This window comes from Microtus oregoni, unplaced genomic scaffold (genome assembly GCF_018167655.1).
Source record: "Microtus oregoni isolate MIOR12 unplaced genomic scaffold, Mior012 000074F_003, whole genome shotgun sequence".
NCBI classification, from domain to species: Eukaryota; Metazoa; Chordata; class Mammalia; order Rodentia; family Cricetidae; genus Microtus; species Microtus oregoni.
Window position 1 is genome coordinate 826,758 of NW_024543990.1, and position 18,649 is coordinate 845,406.

Sequence of the window (18,649 nt, forward strand, 5' to 3'; positions counted from 1 at the left end):
TGGTTTTGAACCACCATGTAGGTGCTGGGAATTGAACTTGGGTCCTCTGCAAGAGCACCCGGTACTCTGAGTGTTAATATTAAATGACTTGTTTGGGAGTTCTAACTTGGCAAAGAGATTCTAAGAACACTGAAGTTCTAAGGGGAGGCATACCCTGAGAAGTCATGCAAGCTCAGCAGTCCCCTGCCTCACTGTCCTTGCCCTGTGAGGATCTTCTTTCAAGCGGTTTCATGGTTATATTATTATATAGCCTTTAATAAGAAAGCATCAAATGTAGCATCTTCTCGAGTCTTGAGCAGTTTGAATCCAAGGAGAAAGTGTGGAAACCCTTGAATTTGTAGATATGTCATGTAACCAGCCTGGGGCCAGGGACTTGTGACTGGTGTTTGCAATGGGGCAGTCTTGTTGGACTGAGCCCTTCAACCTGTGGATTGGATTGGATGGTAGCCAGCTGATGTTAGAATCGGAAAACTGGTATCAGAGGTATGGGAAAAGATGCCCTGCAGATACACAGTCAGGAAAAGCCCTCAGGTCAGCACAGTTATCTCCTGTATTACAAATGAAAACAAACTCCAAGGATTGCTCAGCTCCACATCAGGCTGGTGTGTGGGAGGAGGCCAGGAACTCCAGACTGCTCTTAGTCTTGTTTAGGCCTTCCTTGAAATTGTTCTCTGTTTGAAGGAAAGAATTGATCTTTTCTTCCATAAGGTTTTATCTTTTGAATTTGATTGCTTACGTCATTTCATCATTTATTGTTCTTAAAGAAACTGCTTGTCTTTTTTCTTACTGTTTGTTCAAAGTCATTTTACTTACTAAAGTTAGCAGCAACAGACAACTGAAGAAGTGTAAGGGTTTTTTTTTTTTTGCTTGATTTTCTTCAATTTTTAAAAAATAGGACACAAGTATCTTTAAGTAAAAATAACTTAAAATATCCCAGGCTTCTTCTTGATGCCTTGCAAAGTTGCTGCTGTCTGGTTATTATTGCCACTTGTTTTTCATCTTTAACATAAGTGACCCTCACAGGGCTAGCTTAATCACCAGCTGTTTGGACAGCAGTGTTCTATTCATTCTGGCTTTGCTGTTTTTCCGACACATTCTGAAAGGGAATCACCACTTTCCTTCCCTTGTTTTAAAGTGAACTGTACTCGATTGCTCCCAAGATTTACCTTGTAAGTGATTTAGGATCGCAATGAAAAGAGAGGGAGGAGGTTAGGCTTTATTGATTTGATATCGGTCCCTTATGAACTGATATTTATTATTTGAGGATTTTAGTAGTCATTGTCAATTTTCAAGGCTCCAGGTACTTAAGAATGAATTATGGGCTTGAAAAGAAGAAGGAACCTCAGAGATCATCTAGCAGAGAGGCCTTAGGTTTCAACTAAGAGATTAAAAATTAGTCAATGTCAGGCACAAATCTGATCATTTATCTTGGTTAGAGAAATCTAGGTTTCAGAATGTATTATGTATAACTACAAGGACCAGGAGTGTGGAGATTAAATGAGAGTGTCTCTTTGTCAATGTATTAATATTGTAGCCTGAAAGCTTTCAGAGTTTCCTTTGTTGTTGATTTTGAAATTGGATGGTGTCTTCAGAACTAGTAACTTTCTTGTTGGGACCACAAGCCTGCAAATAACACAGAGACTTCTTATTAATTATGAAAGTTTGGCCATTAACTTAGGCTTGTCCCACTAGCTGTTATAACTTAAGCTAATCTGCTTTTATTGATCTACATTCTACCATGTGGCTGGGTTACCTCTCCTCAGTATGACATGTCCAACTTGTTCTGAGTCTGCTGCCTAAATCCGCATGCCTAGATTCCTCCTCCTCTTCCTCTCTCTCCCCAGACATCCTGCCTATTCTCTCCTGAATAGCTGTTGGCCATTCAGCTCCTTATTAAAGCAATCTGAAAGCGCCTTAGGCAGAGATACATTTTTTAGAGTAGATAAATATTCTGTGTACGTGTGAACAGCAGATACAAGTGCTTGGAAGTAAACTCAAGTCCTCTACAAGAGCAGTAAGCTCTCTTAACAGGTGAGCCATCTCTTCAACCCTTTTCAGCCTCTACTGTGTAGATTTTTGTTCATTGGTTAGTATATTTGCAGAGTTTTAAAATCAGCGTGATTCCTCCTTTGTCAATATAATCTTAGAACTGCAGCGTATAAAACGCCAATGGCATTTACAGGCATGCGTACGCACACACACACAGAGGTTAGAGGGCAACCTTTGGGTTTGATTCCCAGGACCCACTGAGTTTGTCAGCCTTCGCAGCAAGCGTCTTTGCCCACTTCCCTGGCCCTAAGTTTCAGTTTTTATTATGTGTATAGCCACATAACATTTTAAATATTGAAGAGCCAGTTCTGTTTTCTTTCTGTGACTGCTCATTTCTTTATTATTTCAGGTGATCTTAAACATTTATTTTGTGTATATGTGTACACACATGTATACATGCAAGCATGCATGCATATGTAAAAATCCGAGGGGAACTTTCAGTAGTTCATTCTGTCCTTTTACTATGTGGGTTCTAGGGATTAAATTCAAATGGGGGGTTGGATTTAGGTCATCAGGCTTAACAACTGGTGCCCCGCCCCCCCCCCCTCGCAGAGCCATTCACAGGCTCAGCACTAGTTGCACACCAGTTGGTTTTTCAATACTAAATGATCAGCCCTGGAAATATACATACATACATATACAGACTGGACATGTTGTTAGTTATGTATTTAGGAGTGTGTGTGTGTGTGTGTGTGTGTGTGTGTGTGTGTGTGTAATAACAGTTAATGAAAAAAGAGATCATGAATTTGAAAGAGCAAGGAGCAATCTATGGTAGGATTTGGAGGAAGGAAATGGAAGGGGATAATGATTTAATTAATCTTAAAAAATAACATCAATAAATGGGGTTTCTACTAGGAGCTTTTTATTTGTTGGGATACTTGTAGTAGTAAGGGCGGCGGCGGGGCTGCGTTCCCAACACCCCAGCCGCCTGCCCGGCTAGCTCAGTCGGTAGAGCATGAGACTCTTAATCTCAGGGTCGTGGGTTCGAGCCCCACGTTGGGCGCCAAAATGTAGTAGTAAGGGCGGCGGCGGGGCTGCGTCCCCAACACCCCAGCCGCCTGCCCGGCTAGCTTATGCCCCGAAATAACAACACACAAACTGTATTCATTTAATCACTGCTTGGCCCATTCTCTTCTAGGCTAATTCTCACATATTAATTTAGCCCATTTATAATCATCTGTGTGTAGCACCCCAAGGTGCGCTTACCGGGGAGATTCTAGCCTAGTCCATCCTGGGTCGGAGCTTCATCCCGGGAGCGGGGCATGGCGTCTCTCTCTGAGGCGTCTGCTCCTGAGAGAACTGTGGAGTCTCTGACCTCACTTCCTCTTCCTCCCAGCGTTCTGTCCTGTTTTCTCCTCCCACCTATCCTCTAACCAATAAAATGGGCCAGGGCAGTGCCTTTATTAGCCAATGAGCTTCCTCCATCATTTCCCCTTTTTCGGTTTAAACAAAAAAAAGGCTTTAACATAGCAAAATTACATATAACAAAACAGTTATCAAGTAAAAGTTACAATAATCTTTGTCATAACTAAGGAAAACTATAACTAACTATTCTTAACTCCATCAAAGACTCCAGAAAGATACAATACTACTTAAGCAAACAAGAAAAAAAGCAACTTTTAAAACTCTAGAAATGGCAGAGACATCTCGCTGCCTGGACAGTCACCCAAAGTTCTTTTGTACCGTTGGGGCATCCATCTTCAGCCTTCAGGCCCATGGTATCCAGCAGACATTTCCATAAAGCAGGAAAATTCAAAGTCAGTTCAGTCACTATCTGTTGTGTCCTGCAGCATGTCTCGCAGACTCTTTCATGAATCAGGAACCCCGAAAGATCATCTCACCTTAGGCAAGTTCAGTAGTCCTCTCTCTGTGGGTTCTCTGTGTCCAGTTTATGCAATAGTCCAGGCAAGAGCAGTTTCTTGCCCAAATGGCTATCAAACTCCATAAGGTGCCTCTTCGATGCCCATCTTCCTCTTGAAGTAGATTGGTGCTGCCAGGAGCAGAGTGTCTCATTGTCATGAAAAGTCCTCAGTTATTAAAACATTAAATGTCCTATTCTGTAATCTTTGAAAGACATGAAGAATGTCTATCTAAAATATATCTCTATATATCTAGAAAATCTAACTAACATGACTACAAACTTGACTATTATGATTATCTATTAACTACCTATATACATTACATTTTTAAATGAACTACACAATCACAATACCTTAATCAATATCAGAAATACATATACATTTAACAAAATTGACCTTAAATCGCTATCAATGAAGCAAAATCTATACTAATGCAAATTATTCATATCTATATCATATCCCCCTTTAAATGTAAAAGAACATTTATAAACATTTTTTGGGAATATGGGCGCAGTTATTTCTCTCCAAACTGCTTCCTGCTGAATGGGGGCGTCGTTAATTAGGTCTTTCATGGTATAACCTGTGTGCTAGTTTCATCTCAGTTGGCAGTTCAGCGAAGCAATTTTTTGAAGGCGTTCACACCAACACTTCAGGAGGGCGTGGTCCATCATACCAAATCGGAATAGAAGAAATGAACAGCGTCTCATCCTCTGTGAAAACAAAATAAGAAACTCCTTTCCAAAGTATCATGTCTTTAGATCCAAATTTCAAATTTAAGGCATTTTCAAAGTATCTATGTTGGATTAGTTCAGCAGCATTTATAAACAAATATCTTTTAGCAGTTGTTTGTCCTTCCTCAGCATTCAAACAATTCAAAGAGAGCATAATATCATACAGTATCAAAATTCTCTGTTTATTTTCCATCTTATTACACCTTTGTTTTAACCTCTATTTCATTTATTTTTACTTTTAACTTTTTGCTTTTTGAGACAGGTTCTCTGTATCTTTGACCTGAAGTAACTCTGTAGACCAGGCTGTCTTTGAACTCTCAGAGATCCGCCTGTCTCTGCCTCCCAGGCATTCGGGATTAAAGGTGTACACTGCTACACCTTGAACTCACAGAGATCTGTTTGTCTCTGCCTTCTAGGCACTGGGATTAAAGGCGTGTGCTACCACACACAACAACTCTCTTCCTTTTTTTTGTTTTTTTTTTTTTACTTTAAGAACTTTAACTTTTAGTCTGCATATATTTTTAACACACTTTAAACCATTCAGAAATTTTTTCTGTCTTTGAATCTCTCTTTACTGTATATCTCTCTTTTTCTGACCACATGAATCTTTAATTTACCAAGCGATCTCAGTAGGATTAAAGGCGTGGCTTTGCCAGCTAGATCCAGTCCATTCCTTAGCTTTCCAGCCTCATGGCAGATATACAGGCTGTAGCCATGTTTACTGCAACAACTGTATGGCATTTCAAGGTCCCTGCCAGCAAGTGAGCTACAACAGACAACACTCAAGTCCTCTCTTGGTAGCCGGCCCTCCTGCCTCAAATAGTCAGAGTTTGCCCTGGCAGGACAGCCCAGAAAGCTGGCATTTTTAAACGGCACAGCTTTTTTCCTGCTACTGCTGAAAACCGAAAAGCATGTGTTCAGCTTTTCGTCAACACCGTTTAAGTGTTTCGTGGCAGGACCTCTTAATGAGCTGCAGGCTTTGCAGCTAAAGCTGAGTCAGGAAGCTTCTCTTAGAAGAAAGCGCATGCTTGCCTCTAGCAAGCAGAGCAGACCCGAGAACACAGCGAGTCTAGTTGCCATCTAACAAATCGTAGCACTTTACTCCAAATGCTCTATTCAAAAGCTCTGTCTCCCACAGGAGCCAGACAGAGATCGCAATGGTGGCACAGCCCCAGGAAGTCGCGCTTTAAAATGACACAGCGTTTTTTCTGCTACGGTTGCTGAATCAGGAAATCTCTCTACAGCACGCCACCAACAAACTGCAAAAATCTGTGTTAAACTCTCTCTCCCTTATTTTTAAGCCTTCTCAGGTTTTTTAAGTGGGTTTAATCCATCACGTTGGGCGTCAAAATGTAGTAGTAAGGGCGGCGGCGGGGCTGCGTCCCCAACACCCCAGCCGCCTGCCCGGCTAGCTTATGCCCCGAAATAACAACACACAAACTGTATTCATTTAATCACTGCTTGGCCCATTCTCTTCTAGGCTAATTCTCACATATTAATTTAGCCCATTTATAATCATCTGTGTGTAGCACCCCAAGGTGCGCTTACCGGGGAGATTCTAGCCTAGTCCATCCTGGGTCGGAGCTTCATCCCGGGAGCGGGGCATGGCGTCTCTCTCTGAGGCGTCTGCTCCTGAGAGAACTGTGGAGTCTCTGACCTCACTTCCTCTTCCTCCCAGCGTTCTGTCCTGTTTTCTCCTCCCACCTATCCTCTAACCAATAAAATGGGCCAGGGCAGTGCCTTTATTAGCCAATGAGCTTCCTCCATCAGATACTGACTCTGTAATATAAGTAGATTTTCTCTCTCACGTTTTCACTTCTATTTTTCTCCTCTTCATTTTTATGGATATCTAAACTCAGATGAAACGTGGGCAAAATGGAGTCCTGCATTGTCTTTCTTTTCAAAATATGAATAATTAAATTGTTATATCACCCCGATGTTTCTGCCATTCCTTTTATGATCCTCCAGTAGCTCCTTATGTCCCATCATAAAAAATCGTAGCATTTAAAAGTAAGTAGTTTTGGGCCAGTGAGTAAAGGTGCTTGTTGACAAACTTGATGACCTTTCTCTGATCTCAGAACTTACATGGTAGAAAGAGAGAACCTGCTCGTGAACGTTGTCTCCTGACCTCTAGACACACACACACACACACACACACACAAACACACAGGACTGGGGCAACGATCTTCTAGAGCTGAAGTTGCAGGGGTTGTGAGCCACCTAACATGGGTGCTAGAAACTGAACTCAGTTCCTCTGGAAGAAGAGCAAGCCTTTTTAACCACCGAGCTACCTCTCCAGCCCCCAAACTCAGTATTCTTTGAGCAGTCTTGGACTTCAGTTCCTTCCATCCTTTTTAAATCTTTTTTGTTGTTGTTTGAGGGTATTTTGTTTGTTTGTTTGGTTTGGTTTTCTGAGATGGAGTTTCTCTGTGCAACAGCCCTGGCTGTCCTAGAACTCGCTCTCTAGACCAGGTTGGCCTCGAACTCACAGAGATACACCTGTCACTGCCTCCTGAGATCTGGGATTAAAGGCTTGTATCAGGCTTCCTTTCTTTAACTTAAAGCTGTTGTTGTTTTCTGTTCTATTTTGTTTTGTTTTCCTGGAGTAGGTGTTACAGTAACTTGGATCACGTTTTCTGATGCATAGCAATCTAGGAAATTCCCAGCTTTGTAAGTTTTTTTTTTTTTTAAAAAAATTAGTTGTTTATGGTTTGGAGTTCAGCATCTATTCCTTCATGCTAACCTTGCTAAAATTCATCTTTACACTTTTTATGTAGGTACCTTCAAAAATAATTTTTGTAAGATATCTTAGTTGATCAGTATAGTATTAGTATAGTCTCTGAGTTTCTCCTGCCCTGTTTTAGCTCCCTTTTTCAGTCTGATCTCCAAAGCCTTCTCTGGAAGATCTTAGAGTTTAGTAGTATTGACAGTGCTAATGGATTATTGCATTTCCTTCCTTGTAGAGAGATTGTAAAGAACAGAGCAAGATACATGTTTATTAAGTTTGAAATTTCTACTCCAGCAAGTTATGTGGAACTCATGCTTACTAAGTATCTGTTTGATTTAATAATAGAAACTGCATTTTAAAGTGTAGATTAATAAATCAGATTACTTCCTGCTACTGAGAGAGTAAAGCAGACCCTATTAGTTGAGGGTCAGATGGTCCTATCTTGGAAGAAAACTAAATAAAGCGCACTACCCTTTTCCCACTTAGATGTGAAAAGCCCCCACAAGAAGGTAATTAGGATGGTTTACACAGGTTTGCGTTTTCTGTAGGAATGGTTTCCTTTTATCCATGGAGTCTGAGTTTTAAGATGCTTTCAAATCATTTGAAATCTCCTATTATAACAAATTTAGTCATGTACCAAATTTATTCCTGTGCTGTCTTCACTGAAAAAAATGGTTTCCTCATTTGTATGTATAAAAACAATGCCAGGAACAAAAACAAAACGCATGATTCAACTGATTTTGTACTCTCTTTGAAAAGAAGAAAAGATGTGTTGAGCTGAAGATTATAATTTCAGGCAATGAAGGAAACAGTCAAGGCCCAGGCAGCTTTTAAATTCGGTGCTGGTAATTTAGGAACTAAACCCTAAGCCTTATTCTGTCAGTTCTTGTAGCTACCTGGTTACTTGTAAATGCAGGAGGACGACTGTTTAATTCTAGGGCTGATGAGACAGCTCAGTGAGTAAAGGCACTTGTCACACAAGCCTGATTCCTGCCTTTGGTCCCCCAAACCCACTCAGTGGAGGGAGAGAAGAGAATTCTTTAAGTTGCTGTCTGATCTCCACACACGTGCCCTGACATGCACGTACATGTGTATTCTCCTTCTCTCTCCCTCCCTCCCTCCCTCCCTCCCTCCCTCCCTCCCTCCCTCCCTCCCTCCCTCCCTCCCTCCCTCCCTCCCTCCCTCCCTCTCTTTTTCTCTCCCTCTCTTCCTCCCTCCCTCCCTCCCTCCCTCCCTCCCTCCCCTCCCTCCCTCTCTCTCTCCCCCTCTCTGTCTCTCTGTCTCTGTCTCTGTCTCTCTCTCTCTCTCACTGAATAAATGTAATTTTTAAATTTTCGTTTTTCTAGCTGTTATTTGTTACTGTGAGCCATTGATTATTTATTTATAAAGTGAATGGCTAGTAATCTAAAGTCTTTACTTTGGAAGGTACCGTAGAGGACATCTAGTTCAGCACAAGAGTCTTTTCTGTCAGGACTAACTGTTTCCAGCCACCCCTTCCTGCCACCTGCTGGTCTCCTCTGTGTTGGTTCTGCCTTAGATATACAGGCCTTCTCTGTTCTCCAGCCCATCAAGCTCTTCTTTGTGTTGCCTTGAATGCTCTTCTCACAGCCCCGTGCCCATGGCTTGCTGCTTTCCATGGAACAGAGTGAGATTTCTCTTGCAGCTCATTCTGAGACCACCTATCTCAAGGACCCTTTCTTGTCATTTGCCGTAACTTTCATTTTTTATATTTGTCACTCTAAATTTTCCTGTTTGTTTGTTGCCCACATCCGCCTAGCATCGTGAAAGCCAGAGGCAGCGTTCACCGGTGTATCTTGAAGCCTTCCTAGCATCGGCTGCCTTTCGCAGCCATCTGACAATATGACCAGTGTGAACAGATGAATATTTATGACCGATCCTTGCCTAATCACTACTGAGCTGAAATCTGTTTCTTTTTTCACTTCTGCTCCCTGAACCCTCCAGATCAACTCCTTCTTTCTCGACAAGTTCAGACAGGAGGTCAGTCGTTTTTCTTAGAAGACAAGCTCAGTTTCTTCATTGGCTCCTCATCTGATTGATTTTAGGAGTGGTCACTCTCGGATTTATCTACCCTTGAGGGCATTTTGGCTTTATTTCGGTATCTAGCACTAGACATAGTATAATATGTGGAGCCTAAGCCTCACTGAGAGAAGACATAGCCCTTTGTTTATGTTATTACTGCAGTGCGCCATGCCTTGTCTTTAATCAGAATTTGCTTTTGCCTTCATATAAATAGCTAAGAAACTAAATGTATATGATATCTTAATTAGTCATTGTGAAATCCTAAAACATTTTTGATTATTGAATATCACTGCATAAAAATTCCTAGAACACAAATCTAAAATAGTGAATAATTTTAAGTGAATGTTAATTAAGCCAGCAATTAAGAAACAGAAATGACATCTCCAAAAGACCATCTTCGTATGTGTTTCTTCCCCATTTTACTCTTCCCCAGAGGTAATTAGTATCCCGGTGCTTGTAGCAGACATAACCACATATATGCCTACTTAATGTGCTTTCTAGTTTGGGTTTTTTTTTTTAAATTGTACATAAAAGAAGAAATGATTTTTTAATTAGTTTTCTGTTGTATAACAAGTTGCCTCAAGCTCACCTCTAGAAATGACCCATATGTATAATCTCATAGTTCTGTGGGGCACGAGTGTACCCTGGCTTCTTTGAGTTTTCTGTTCAGAATATTATGAGGCTGATACTCTGCCTCTTATATATTTTTCTTTTTGTAAATAGGTTCTACATCTCTCTATGTAGTTCCAGACTGGCCTCAGGCTCAATTCTCCTACGTCAGCCTCCCAAATGCTGGAATTCCAGGCATATTCATATTCTACCATGTCTGTCTATGCCAGTCTCTCTCTTTCTTTCTCTCTTTCTTTCTTTCTTTCTTTCTTTCTTTCTTTCTTTCTTTCTTTCTTTCTTTCTTTCTTTCTTTCTTTCTTTCTTTCTTTCTTTTTGCAAGAAGTGAATTGTAATTTTGACTTCCAAGGTCCAACTTTGCCTTTTTAAAAACTGTTTTAAATGTGTTTCCTATTTCAGGAATTTCTGGCGTGAATGATTTTTCTATATTTATCATATATCTTCATCTTGAGATTAGTATTTAGTTCATTTATTGTAAGTTTCGCATTTTCTGATGTATATATATCAAATTGTTTCTTCTCTTCTTTAAATAAACTAGCACTTGTTTTGTGCAGGTGTAGGTGTGTGTCACATGTGGAGGTCAGAGGACAAGCAATCTGAAAAGGCTGGTTCTCTCCTTCCACAATGTGGGTCCCAGGGATCAATCTCAGGTTGTCAGGCTTGGTGCCAAGTGTCTTTACCTGCTGATCCATCTGATTGTCTGGCCTCTGGCAGTTTCCTTTTAAGTACTGATTTAACTTCTTCCCATAAATTTGTGGTTTTGTAATTTTTAAGTTTTATGACTTCTTCCTTGATTCACTAGTGGAATTTTGGGGGAATATATTACTTTCTAAACATATTAGTATTTCCTAATTATTTTCTTTGTGTTTGATTTCTCATATATTTTTGCTTTGAAAGGAGATTAGCCTGATTTCAGCCCTCATAATTTGGTTTGAATTACATTATGGCTAGCATGCCATCAGTTTTATTCATGTGTATGTACTGAAGCATTAGAAAAACAATATTATGTAGTCAACATGGTGTTTTTAGAAACTATTCAAGATCTTCTGAATGCTGACACTTTCCCTTTTCATTGTGTTCTTTTTGTGTTCTTCTGTTGTTTTAATATTCTAATTTGTTGTTCCAATTTTGTCTATCACTCTTTGGACCATCCAGTTCTCAAAATGCAAAATGCTTGACTTTTTTTTTTCTTTTGTTTTTCTACTTTAATCCTGCAGTTATTTCACGGGCTACTCTTGATCATTTGAATATGAATAGTCCAGATCCTTGTGAGTCACTTTCTGTTGTAATTGTTTCTCGTGGGCTCTCTCTCACCCTGCATGTCTGGCCATCTTTGTTTCTATTCTGTACACTATAATGAGAAACGATGCGTGACACTTTTATGAGGTCTAGCTTGGTGCTGTTTTTCCCCAGAAAAAAAAAATTCCCCCTTTTACTTTTCCTAAAACAAGTAGTGACCCCATCAATCTGAATGTGGAATCATTTTAGACCAAGGTACATTTAGAGATTTTCTATAGATCACTGGGACTGTATAAGGGCACAGTTCTGGTCTGTCCAAGGTTCTGACATATTTCTGGTTTCCTTTGTCCTGAGACTGTAGCTAGCTCTTTTGGGCTTCAGTTTCAAGTGAGTGGTGATGTGCCAAGCTTTTTCCTTTTGAAACACCCTTGTCTTTGATTTTCGTGCCCCTATATCTGTAAGGATTTCATAAGCAGCCTGTTTTCCTTTTTTTTTTCCCCTGTATCTTCAAATTCCAAGAGGAATCAAAACAGTTTAGAGTGGTTTAGGCTACCTCTCCAGGTTCTATTTTTTGCCTTGATTTGAGCCAGATACTTCTTTGTAATCTTGTTACCTATCAGAGCAAAAGTATTTTACCCAGCATTTGTATTTGGCCTCAAAGAGACATTTCATTCAAGTTATATAATTTGCCATTAACAGAAGATAAAGTGTCTTTGTTTTCATACCATTTTTTCTCTTTCAAGATTAATCTTTTGTCTCTATGAATACTGGTAGTTAAAGCATAGATTTTGACACCTGTGTTTTATGTTACGTAGTCACTGGCACATATAAATTGGGATTTCTCAGTTTAGCTTCTTTCGGTTGCCACAGGGATTAGGTGCTAACAAATCTTTCCTGTGTTTATTGCTGCCATCCTACCTGCTTTGGGTGTTGGGTTTTCTTAGTGGAAATCATTTAATTTTACCTCTGTTGCTTTGAAATGAACTACAGCATAATTGTCCGAAGAGAAGATGTTTAGGTGTTTGCTGGTTCCTTCAAGCCAGCCTTGGAGAGTGAAGACAAGCTCTCAGAAACACCCTGAGCATCTTTGATCTGGAGATGATTGTTGTGCATCTCCATCTGGCTGGTTTCTTATCATTGCAATCTCCAACGCCACATTTTTAGAAAAGCTCCCCCTGTTTGAGTAATCAGTTCAGTTTTCTTCCTTTGCTCCTGATATCATTATCTGATGGTAATCTTGGAGTTTTCCTCCCTTTGGACAATGAAAAATTCTATGAGGGGGAGGGTCTGTCTTGTTTTATTCACTATGGCCTCACATATCTTTCCAATCAACCAGTTAATTATTATTGTGTCTCTCTGTATGATGTGTATATATGTGTGTTTACTATGCTGACTTGAGAGTAGAGGGCAGAGGTCTGGTCTGTCTTTCACCGTGGGCTCAAGGGATCTGAGCGCAGTTGTCAAGCTTGTGTAGCAAGTACTTTCCCTTCACCCTCCCTTGTGGGTCTTATTTTCCTATCCTCTGGAACATGGGAGACAGTCTGGGAATGAATTGTTAAACAGATCAATAGAAGATTTGTTTTTCTTTTTTCAAATTGGAACACTGTAAGACAGATATCCCAACACATACCTGTAATCCCAGCACTTGAGAGACCGAGGAAGGAAGATTGCCATGAATTTGAGTCCAGCCTAGGCTATAGATTTTGTGATTCCCATCTCAAAAACAGCAGCAACAAATGATTGTAACTTTTTTTTAACTGACTATTATTGCAAAATCCTTAAAGCAGTGGTTCTCAGCCTGTAGGTTGCAACCCCTTTGGCAAAACCTATCTACAAAAACACATTACGATTGGTAGCAGTAGCAACATTACAGTAGCAATGAACATAATTTTATGGTTGGGGATCACCACACCATGAAGAATTGTTTTAAAGGGCTGCAGCCTTAGGAGGGTTGCAAACCACTCACGTACAGGGCTGTGCTTAGATGGAGGGGACATGCTTTAGTTTTCTGAAGAAAGTGTAGTGAAAGGGATCAGTGTTGGAGCCAAGCAGCCCAACTTGGAAACTAGTGGATATTTTCAGAAGACAGGTGGCAGGGGTGTGGCTTGAAGATGGACTTCGCCTTTCCTTTTAATGGTGTGGGAAGTCACTCTAGAGACTTTAGTGAGAAGCAACGTGATCTGACTTAACCGTAAAAAGTTACCCTGAGTCCTATCAGGATTGGACAAAATGGTAGGGATATTGTCTTATTGTTGATACTGCTTCTTCTTTGTGTTTGCATCTGTTGCACTGCCTGACCGTGCCAGTCTGGTGCCAGGAGCACCTTCTTAGTTTCCATAGCCGCGTTAGAATGCTCCGTATATTCTGCGGAGTATTCAGTCATGCCCTCCTGCCTAGGCCTGACTTGCATTCTTTTTTCCTTTTCTCCTTATAAAAAAGGGGTAATTGCTTCTACTTGTAACTCTGCTCTTCTATGTAGACTGTGAAATCAGCTTGCTTGATGAGAATTGCATTGACTGTATGGATTAACATGAGATGAGTTGTCATTTTTGTAGCATTGAACCATGTTAGTCTTAAAATTTGAATAATTTTTATTTATTTAGGTTTTCTTTAATGCCTTTGAAAAAGGTTTTATGCATTTGCATTAGAGATCTTAATTATCTTTTGTCATGTAAAATCCTAAATTTTTCTTTTTGTTCTTGTAAATGTGGTCTACTTAGATGTTTACAACTATATTGATATTTATGTATGAAGTCTATGTTCCGCTCCCTTGTTAGTTTCTGAACTTCTAACAGTTTTCAGTTATTATCCTGTCACGTTTCCCTCCCTCCTTCCCTCCCTCCCTCCCTCCCTCCCTCCCTCCCTCCCTCCCTCCCTCCCTTCCTTTCTTCCCCCTGTCCTACTTCTGCAAACAATAACTGTTTTAAAAGGAAGAAATAAATATAAACAAAGAAATTGCCTTTGCTGCCTGCCTATGGGATCTGAAACTTGTGAAAAGTAAGGGTCCCATGTAGGGTAGGTAAGTAGACAGAACTCGCCTTTTTAGATATGTTGGTGAGAATGTACGTGGGGGCAATGTAAACTAACTTTTCCCCTTCTTTCTCCTCCCCTCCTTCCCTACTTTTCCTTCCCATTCTCCCCTCTCTTGTTCTTTTCCCTTTCCACTTCCCCATCTCTCTTTTTCATATTTTATTTTTTATTTATCATTTCTGTGTATGTGTACGTGTGTGGAGTGGATATCCCTTGGCAGTTGGTTCTTTCCTCTCATCATGGGATCCCAGGAGTTGACCTCAAGTTGCAAAATTCAAAAATTCTTTTTCTTATCTGAGCTGTCCTCAGCCCCTCTTGTTTGTTTGTTGTCATAGGGTGTCACTTTATCGTCCAGGCTGGCCTCCTGTGACTACCTTCTTTCTGAATGCTGGGGTCATAGGTGTGCATCACCATTTCTGATTTCTTGTACATTTATATCTATAGTTCTCTCTTTTGAATCCTCTACATTTTATAAATTTATGTGTGTACATGTACCCCATACTTTGCTGGAAAGACTAGAACCTAACACGTTTTAATAATGTTTAGAAAATAAGTATGAATAGGTAGAGTTCAATGTTATATTTTTAATATCTATCTATCTATCTATTTTGTTTTTTAATATTTATTTATTTATTTATTATGTATACAATATTCTGTCTGCGTGTATGCCTGAAGGCCAGAAGAGGGCACCAGACCTCATTACAGATGGTTATCAGCCACTATGTGGTTGCTGGGAATTGAACTCAGGACCTTTGGAAGAGCAGGCAGTGCTCTTAACCCCTGAGCCATCTCTCCAGCCCCCTCTATTTTGGTTTTTCAAGACAGGATTTCTCTGCATAACAGCCCTAGCTGTCCTGGAGCTAGCTCTGTAGACCAGGATGGCCTCAAACACTGAGATCTGCCTGCATCTGCGCCCTGAGTGCTGGGATTAAAGGCGTGCACCACCTCTGCCCAGCTTAATATTTACTTTTAAAGATTTTAGTTTTAATTGTGAACATGAGTGCAGTACCCCAGAAGACCAGAAGAGGGTGGTGGATCCCTCGGAATTGGAGTTATAAGCACTTGTGGGCAGCCTATGTAGGTGCTGAGAACCAAACTTGGATCCTTTATAAGAACAAAGTTCTCTGAACCACTGAGCCATCTCTCCAGTCCCAATGTATTTAATTAAAAGAAAACAAAAACTGCCTGATAATTTACATTTAAGACGATTGGTTGCAGGTTTTTGTTTTTGTTTTCCTTTTTCTTTTTTTGTGATAACATCTGACTGTGTAGATCTGACTGGCCTTGAACATGTGGAAACCCTTCTGCCTCTACCTCTGAGTGTTGGGATTAACAGGGCGTTTCACTATGCCTAGCTGTTGCAGGTTCTGTGTGGTCACATATCTTTATCAGGATAAGGACATTTAAAAATCATTTAATTATGAACATGCTAATTCTGTGGAAGTCTTGTCCTAATTTGCATTCCCACCATCATGTCTGAGAGAATACTTCCTGTCTACATATTACATAGGGTACTCTTACATTTTTTAAGTTTGAGATTCTACAGACAACAAAAAAATTCTTAGTTTAGATTTTTCTTACTTTTATAACATTTTTTAAAACTTAGTTATTATTTGTAGAAGAAGCAGGGCAAAAATGATGTTTTTAAATAGAACTACAACAAACAAACTAGAGCATTGTTTTCTAGAACATCAGTATTGTCGCACTCAGCACTGTAGACAGTACTGTGTAAGCAGTACTAACGTGTAAGCATGTCAATTTTGTCTGTTTTGTTTTGACCTTGAACTCACAATTTGACCGAGGCTAGGTATGGACTGCTGATCCTCCTGCCTCAGCATCCCAAGTGCTGAAATGACAGTCGTATACCACCACGTCTGGCTCGATTTGGGCTTTACATTTCTGGTAGAATTGCCACAGAAGTTGTGATGTGGTGTGTTTTCTCAGGAGACATAATGTTGGTTTCTTCCATTATTGACCATATACTTTGATTGCTTAATTATGGTTGTGTCTGGCAGGATTCTTCACCATTAAAATTACACCTTGTCTTTTTGCAAGTAATAGGTGTCATGTCAGTGGATCCTTTGAGATAAGATATATCGCTTTTCCTGTAACTTTCAACTGTAAGTTTTAGCACATATTGGTGACACTTGCAGAGTTATTGCTAAATGGAGAGTTTGTAATTCCATCACTACCTTTATTATTTGTTAGAAAGCTTCATAAAAAGCTTTGCCTGCATTTATTTATGAACACATTTTTATTTTAGTCTGCAGATTATAATTTATTACTATCTTCATTATTTTTTACTTTTGAGATATTACCCATATGGCCAGTCTGAATCAGTTTAGCTTGGCTCCTGAGTTCACTTGATATGCCCTGGTTGTTCTTTGAGCGCTTCCTTACGTTCTGGCTCTGCACTTTTTCTGCTCTGGTCTTAAATTAGTCACTTCTCCAAAGAACCCAAAGTCCTTTCCCTAGAATATGCACTGTGCTCAGAGCTGTTGCTGTGTACTACCTGGAGGCGCCCCCATGGCACAGAGGTAGGGCATATATGTATGCGAGGACATAAACACTTATGTCATTTTCTTGCCCTTTCGCGTTTGTATTTCTTTTGTGAGGGTAAGAGATGAAAGTCTCAGTTCAGCACGGGGAAAGTAGGCCTCATAAGGCCCCTCCCTGAGCAGAGAGACTATTGGCAGTTAACAGACGCTGTCAGTCTCCTTCAGAGATATGGCCCAGGGTAGGTTGTCTGTGCTCCAGTGGATGGCGCCCTATACCCATGCACATCCTGGCTTTACTAACTGGACTCTGTTTTACAAAGAAAAGACACGAAGTTGGGAAGGAGAAGTAGTGGTAGGTGTCTAGGAGGAGTTCGAGGTTCAGGTTGAGGGAAGCAGAGTGTGTGTCTGTGTGTGTATGTATGTGTGTGTGATGAATCTTCGTGTATGAAATTCCCAAAGAATAAAAATAATTCACAACAGAAACAGATGTCTCATTAGTTACTACATATTTATTTACCTGTTCAGTTCTAGAATATAGATGAGAAGTTTCTTGTCGTCTAGGTGTGATGGCACACAACTTTAGACTCAGCACTCCAGCACATGGCTGACAGAGGCACATGGATGTCTGAGTTCCAGCCAGGGCTACGTAGTGAGACTGTCTTTAAGAAATTATCCTATCACCATTAAAGAAAACATCTCCAATCTGAGTGGTTGAATACAATGTTGTTGTTATGAGATTGAGGATATTAGGTAAAGTACCATGTTCAAAAGTTAACTGGTCCCCCTTAATTGTGGTCATGGTATTAATTTTAAATTATAAGAGGTTCATTTCATTTGAGGTTCTTTCTCCCTAATTTTTTTTTACAGCATACGAAAGAAACATTAACATGGTTTAGAAAACGTTTTACAATGCTATAATAAGTTGAGTGTTGTAACATAATGCTAACGGTGTTTCACTGTGTTTGTTCTTTCAGGGACACGTTTAATACGTCATCATTGAATGAATGTATGAAAGTTCCTTGCCAAGCATTCTTCGTTGGGACCTTCTTTTTTCTGCTTACTGAATAATTTTTTTCAGAAGTTCCTTTTTTTTTTTTTTGGTGCCATGTTCTGTGGCCTACATCAAAAGAGGAGTTTGTCTTCATGAAGATTCCTAACATTGGTAATGTGATGAATAAATTTGAGATCCTTGGGGTTGTAGGTGAAGGTAAGTTAGACTTTCACCTTTGAACTTCGGAACATTTTATCATTTCATTCATCACCAAAAACTTCATTCAGATCCTCTTAATTTATCATACCAATTCAGATGTGCACCTAAGTGTGCAGCAGTAAAAATAAAACTGTTCTTCTTATTCCAAGTGAAAACCAATACCATTAAAAACATTCAAGTTTAATAGATTTTTTTTGAGACCAAGTCTTTCTATGTATCCTTTGATGTCCTGGAACTTGCTCTTTAGACTAGGCTGGCCTTGAACTCGGAGTTCTGCCTGTCTCTGGAGTGCTGAGGTTAAAGGCATGAGCCACCATCCCTGGCAATCAGGGATATTTTAAAACTGCCCTGATTTTATTCTCTTCACTAGTATTGTTTCCTTAGTCTATGGATTTTTGTTATTTTTACATTGTATATCATTTAAGCTTATATTAAGTAACTTAAATTTTATTTGTATATGCTAACTTTAATTCACTATATGGTAAACAGAGAAATAACTTCCATTTATTTGAGAATAACAGACCATAGTTTACAAGCTTTCAGGTACACAATTCGGTTGTATTTTATAACATCTTAAATCAGCATGCATGTTAGGGTTTAATGCTATCAATTTTTCTTTATTGTAGTACATAACATGA

At 39.8% G+C, this 18,649-nt stretch overlaps 1 protein-coding gene and 1 non-coding gene across 2 annotated transcripts in view; both read left to right on the forward strand.

Moving 5' to 3' along the window:
* The window catches only part of Cdkl5 (cyclin dependent kinase like 5), a 195,576-nt gene that overhangs the window by 51,743 nt on the left and 125,184 nt on the right, over positions 1–18,649 (forward strand). Inside the window, exon 2 of the mRNA XM_041642398.1 lies at positions 17,776–18,008. Coding sequence (XP_041498332.1) covers positions 17,945–18,008 — 64 coding nt within the window. The 5' untranslated portion in view covers positions 17,776–17,944. The remainder of the gene's footprint in view (positions 1–17,775; positions 18,009–18,649) is intronic.
* On the forward strand, positions 2,980–3,052 carry Trnak-cuu. Its single transcript has one exon. It is a non-coding gene; the product is annotated as a tRNA-Lys (tRNA).